Source organism: Lampris incognitus, chromosome 20, assembly GCF_029633865.1.
Source record: "Lampris incognitus isolate fLamInc1 chromosome 20, fLamInc1.hap2, whole genome shotgun sequence".
NCBI classification, from domain to species: domain Eukaryota; kingdom Metazoa; phylum Chordata; class Actinopteri; order Lampriformes; family Lampridae; genus Lampris; species Lampris incognitus.
Genome location: NC_079230.1, coordinates 2,070,966 through 2,076,965, shown reverse-complemented (window position 1 = coordinate 2,076,965; position 6,000 = coordinate 2,070,966). Strand labels below are relative to the sequence as shown.

The following is a 6,000-nucleotide window of genomic DNA, read 5'->3' as shown; positions in this document are numbered from 1 at the left end:
TGTGTGTGAGTGTGTGTGTGTGTGTGAGTGTGTGTGTGTGAGTGTGTCTGAGTGTGTGTGTGTGAGTGTGAGTGTGTGTGTGTGTGTGTGTGTGTGTGAGTGTGTGTGAGTGTGTGTGTGTGTGAGTGTGTGTGTGAATAGGTAGAATGTGAAAATAGAGAGGTGACGCGCGTGTCGCTGTCTCTTTAACTAGCGCGTGCCTCTTGTTCCACTGTGACGTCACGCGGGAGGGCCTCGACGGCCGGCCGGAGCTCGAGAGGAGAGGTTCCGTCACGGGGCTGCGCGCGCGCGCACATTCTCACACACACACGCCGCGCGGCCAGGCCAGCGGCCGCCCTCTGTTGTCTTTCTTGTCCTTTTCCTCGGTTCTGTTTTCCCTCCGACCGCCCGGTTCTGCCGGTGGAGCTCCGCAGCAGACGGGCCGAACATCCGGAACCAATAACGCAGCAGCAGACGGGCCGATCGAGTCGGGCCGGGGCGGCCGAACTTCCCCCTTTCCTGTCAGTGTTCCCGGAACGCTCCGCTGTTTCCGACGGTTCCGCCGACCCATACGGGTTCCGCCGACCCATACGGGTTCCGCCGGAACTTTTAACCACCATCGAGTCCACACCGCGCCTTCTTGGTGCCGTTAACCGGAGAGTTTGTTTTCGAAGAAGTTTTACATTTTTGCCTGTTTTCCGGACTCAACAGCGCCCCCACCCTACCGTCCTCCATCCCGGGCAGGCCCGGTACCGACAGGCCCGCGACCCCCCGAACCGGCCTGCTTCCGTTTGGTTCGACCGGGGCGTGAGACGGATGTGTGAGCGGACCACGCGTGTCTTCAGTCCGGGCCAGGTGAGTCCTGTACCGGGGGACCGAGTGGCGCCGGGCGGGGAGAGAGCCTCGATAAACGCACAGTACCGACTGACGGAGGGACAGACAAGCCGTCCCAGTACAGCACCCGGTCTGAGCAGAACCTGCACACGGGACAGCCCTCGATAGATAGACGGACACACAGACACACAGACAGACGGACAAATAGACAGACGGGCACACAGACAGACAGACAGACAGACGGACAGATAGATAGATAGATAGATAGATAGATAGACGGATAGATAGACAGACAGACAGACAGACAGACAGACAGACAGATAGATAGATAGATAGACAGACAGACAGACAGACAGACAGACAGACAGACAGATAGATAGACACAGACTGACAGGCATAGATAGACAGACAGATGGACAGATAGACACACAGATAGACAAACAGATAGATAGACAGATGGAATAGATAGATAGATAGATAGATAGATAGATAGACAAATAGATAGACAAATAGATAGACAAATAGATAGATAGACAGACAGACAGATAGATAGATAGACAGATAGATTGAATAGATGGATAGATAGATAGATAGATAGATAGATAGATAGATAGATAGATAGACAAATAGATAGATAGACAAATAGATAGATAGACAGACAGACAGATAGATAGATAGACAGACAGATAGATTGAATAGATGGATAGACAGATAGATAGATAGATAGATATATAGATAGATAGACATAGATAGATAGATAGATAGATAGATAGATAGATAGATAGATAGATAGATAGATAGATAGATAGACATAGATAGATAGATAGATAGATTGAATAGATGGATAGACAGATAGATAGATAGATAGATAGATAGATAGATAGTGAGACGGAGCTGAAGAGATGGCTGTGTTCAGTATCATTACTCTGTATTTGCATACAGTCTAATGAGGGACTAATCTCCGTTTTATGTGGGGAGGTTGGTGTAATCAGCTTGATTGACAGGCGGAAACGTGGCGGATGAGAGGAGGATTATTCATCACCAGGTCTCTGGAGTTCAGGTTTCACATTTAGAAAAAAGAGTTGTTTGGAAATTGAGAAACTGAGGAACTCCGTGACCAGCAGCTGGAAGAACAGACCTCCTAGCAGACGTGGCTATCCCCTCTTCTGTGTGTGTGTGTGTGTGTGTGTGTGTCTTTATCTCTGTCTGCTTGTTTTTGCTGTCTCTGTGTCTGTTTGTGTGTCTGTTTGTGTGTCTGGCTAAAGTTAGCTGAAGTTAGCTTGCCTGGCTGGAACGTTTCTGAGCAGGCGTCCCAGCTTTGCGTGTGTGCTTTTCTTCGTACCGTACGTAGTAATAAAGCTACGAGGCAACACAAAAGCTGATAGATCACAGAGCAAACTGCAGTGTGTGTGTGTCTGGAATGAGTTGTCATTTGGCTCCACCTGCAGTTACCTGGAAGAAGAGTCTGTCTACCTGTCTGTCTCTACCTGTCTGTCTCTACCTGTCTGTCTCTACCTGTCTGTCTCTACCTGTCTCTTACAGAGTTGTTTCAGATAGGATGTCACAGTCTGGCCATTGTGTGTGTCGTTGTGTATGTTCAGTTTTACTGATGAGCAGTGGGTCTCTTCTCTGTCTGTCTCCGTCTCTGTGCAGGCTTTCACAGCTTGACTCTGTAGAGGGGGGGGGGGTGTGTGGAGGTGTATCAGGGGGCCTGGGTTCCCGGGATAAAAATCCGGTTCATTTTCCCATAGACAGTTTTCACGTGACTGGCTGTTTAAGCATTTCTGAAAGTTGGTTGGTTGTGAGGGCGGCACGGTGGCACAGTGGTTAGTGCGGTTTCCTCCCAGCAAGGAGGTTCTGGGTTCGAGCCCCGGGGTAGTCCGACCTTGGGGGTCGTCCTCTGTGTGGAGTTTGCATGTTCTTCCCGTGTCTGTGTGGGTTTCCTCCGGGTGCTCCGGTTTCCTCCCACAGCCCAAAGACATGTAGGTCAGGTGACCCAAAGACATGTAGGTCAGGTGACCCAAAGACATGTAGGTCAGGTGACCCAAAGACATGTAGGTCAGGTGACCCAAAGACATGTAGGTCAGGTGAACCAAAGACATGTAGGTCAGGTGAATCAAAGACATGTAGGTCAGGTGAACCGGCTGTACTATATTGCCCCTAGCTGTGTGTGTGTGTGTGGGCCCTGTAATGGCCTGGCAGCCTGTCCAGGGTGTCTCCCCTCCTACCACTCAATGACTGCTGGGATAGGCTCCAGCATCCCCACGTCCCTGAGAGCAGGATAGGCGGTTCAGATAATGGACGGATGGGTTGGTTGTGAAACTCTCCGGGTTGGATCATCAGTACAAACCATTGGCAACTGTGTTGGAAAAATTCTGGTTAATTGAAGAAATGTTAACGGTACAAGACAGACAAGTTAACTACGACTCCCAGTGTGCATTGTGTTTAAGAAACATCCAATCACAGAGTATAAAATTCTGTTGGCCGCGCTGGTGAAACTTTGTAGCTAGCTAAACTACTACCACTACTGCTACTACTACTAGTACTACTACTAATGCTACTACTACTACTACTACCTTCGGCTGCTCCTGTTAGGGGGCGCCACAGCGATCATCCGTTTCCATCTCTTCCTGTCCTCTGCATCTTCCTCTGTCATGCCAGCCAGCTAGCTAGCTAAACTCTGGATAAAATAAACCAGCAAACGACAAGAACTGAGCTGGATTGTTTTGTTCCTGACTGCTGCCACTGGTCTGAAGTACATCGATGTTCATTTTACTGCTCTCCTTCCACTTATTCTGCGGCGGAGCGGAGGATTTTGCGTTGTAATGGCCACTGAGGCTTATGGGTACGGTAGTTCTTGACATATCGAAGAGACGAAAAAACATGATTTGTCAGAAACGAAGTTGAAACATTTACAACCAAAGGCCACGAAATAACCCTATAGTATCTTGATGTGCATGCTCTATAATCCAGGTGAGGAAATGCCAGAAAGTGGAATCTGTTCATGTGGACACAACATTTAGTGGGAGAAGCGTTTCATCATCATCATCATCTAGGTGACCTCTTCAGTCTCACCTAACTGCAGGTACCCCACCCTTATCACCAATACAGTGACTGCAGGTACCCCACCCTTATCACCAATACAGTGACTGCAGGTACCCCACCCTTATCACCAATACAGTGACTGCAGGTACCCCACCCTTATAACCAATACAGTGACTGCAGGTACCCCACCCTTATAAACAATACAGTGACTACAGGTACCCCACCCTTATCACCAATACAGTGACTGAAGGTGCCCCCCCCCTTATAAACAATACAGTGACTGTAGGTACCCCACCCTTATAAACAATACAGTGACTGCAGGTGTCCCCACCCTTAGAAACAATACAGTGACTGCAGGTGTCCCCACCCTTATCACCAATACAGTGACTGCAGGTGTCCCCACCCTTATCACCAATACAGTGACTGCAGGTGTCCCCACCCTTATAAACAATACAGTGACTGCAGGTACACCACCCTTATAAACAATACAGTGACTGCAGGTACCCCACCCTTATAAACAGTACAGTGACTGCAGGTACCCCACCCTTATAAACAATACAGCGACTGCAGGTACCCCACCCTTATAAACAATACAGCGACTGCAGGTACCCCACCCTTATAAACAATACAGCGACTGCAGGTACCCCACCCTTATAAACAATACAGCGACTGCAGGTACCCCACCCTTATCACCAATACAGCGGCATAACGACGACCAGCTTCATATGCAGATATGGTGTGACCAATAACTAGAGTTACAGTGGCCATGTGTACTATTCACAGAGGACTGGGGAATAGTTGTTATCACAGCATTGTAAGATGGTGACAGATGTACTTTTAACCCCCCCACACCCTCGGTTCAGGGATGGTCGTTCCCTCTTCACATAGATGGCCTCTTTGACTCCCTGTTCAAACCAGCGTTCCTCCCTATCAAGGATGTGCACATCCTCATCCCTGAAAGAGTGGCAACTGGTCTGTAGATGGTTTAGACTGGGGAGTCCTGGCCTGTAGATGGTGTAGACTGTGGAGTCCTGGCCTGTAGATCATGTAGACTGTGGAGTCCTGGTCTGTAGATGGGTGTAGAATGTGGAGTCCTGGCCTGTAGATGGTGTGTAGACTGTGGAGTCCTGGACTGTAGATGGTGTAGACTGTGGAGTCCTGGACTGTAGATGGTGTAGACTGTGGAGTCCTGGCCTGTAGATGGTGTAGACTGTGGAGTCCTGGCCTGTAGATGGTGTAGACTGTGGAGTCCTGGTCTGTAGATGGTGTAGACTGTGGAGTCCTGGCCTGTAGATGGTGTAGACTGTGGAGTCCTGGTCTGTAGATGGTGTAGACTGTGAAGTCCTGGCCTGTAGATGGTGTAGACTGTGGAGTCCTGGCCTGTAGATGGTGTAGACTGTGTAGATGGTGTAGACTGTGGAGTCCTGGTCTGTAGATGGGTGTAGACTGTGTCGATGGTGTAGACTGTGTAGATGGTGTAGAATGTGGAGTCCTGGCCTGTAGATGGTGTAGACTGTGTAGATGGTGTAGACTGTGGAGTCCTGGTCTGACGTGTTAGCTGTCCTGTGTTGTGCCAGCGTCTGTTTAATTTCCCCGATGTACAAGTCACAGCAGTCCTCCTGGCGCTTACCAGCTACACTATAGTGCTCTGTTTGTGCCGGGGACCTGGTCCTTGGGGTGGACCAACTTCTGGTGCAATGTGTTTGTCAAAATGTCATTTTGTAAATATTTTGTGAGAGCACCAATAGTCATCTCTACAATATTGTCGAAATACCGATATCGAAGTATTCAGTTAAGAATATTGTGATGTTTGATTTTGTCCGTATTGCCAAGTCCTAGCTGCAAATAGACGGTTTTGTCTGTAACTGCCCTTAAAGTGCCCCTCCACTCCAAAATGTGTTTTCTCATGTTCATGTCCTCTAACGTGTGTGGCCCTGACTATACTGACTTGTATCTGCAGAGTTTGTCACTAGAGTGGTGTTTTCACATTCCTCGACTGGAGGAGGAGCTGTCTGAGCACTCCCCTAAAGCCTGAGATTCAAACGTACCCCGGCCCGGGCAGGCTAGATTTGGTACGTCACAAATCCGAAAGCCGATCACTGTCTGATACGCAAATGCGGGGCGGGCAAAGAAACCCGGAAC

The 6,000-nt window shown here is 49.1% G+C and overlaps 1 protein-coding gene across 4 annotated transcripts in view; it reads left to right on the top strand.

Annotated features, from left to right (window-relative positions):
• The first annotated feature begins 244 nt into the window (after positions 1-244).
• Positions 245-6,000, top strand: part of LOC130130741 (kinesin-like protein KIF1C) — a 71,846-nt gene continuing 66,090 nt past the window's right edge. For all 4 annotated transcript variants that reach the window (XM_056300537.1, XM_056300536.1, XM_056300535.1 and 1 more), the window contains exon 1: positions 245-834. In XM_056300537.1, the coding sequence (XP_056156512.1) occupies positions 796-834 (39 nt within the window). In that variant the 5' untranslated portion in view covers positions 245-795. The remainder of the gene's footprint in view (positions 835-6,000) is intronic.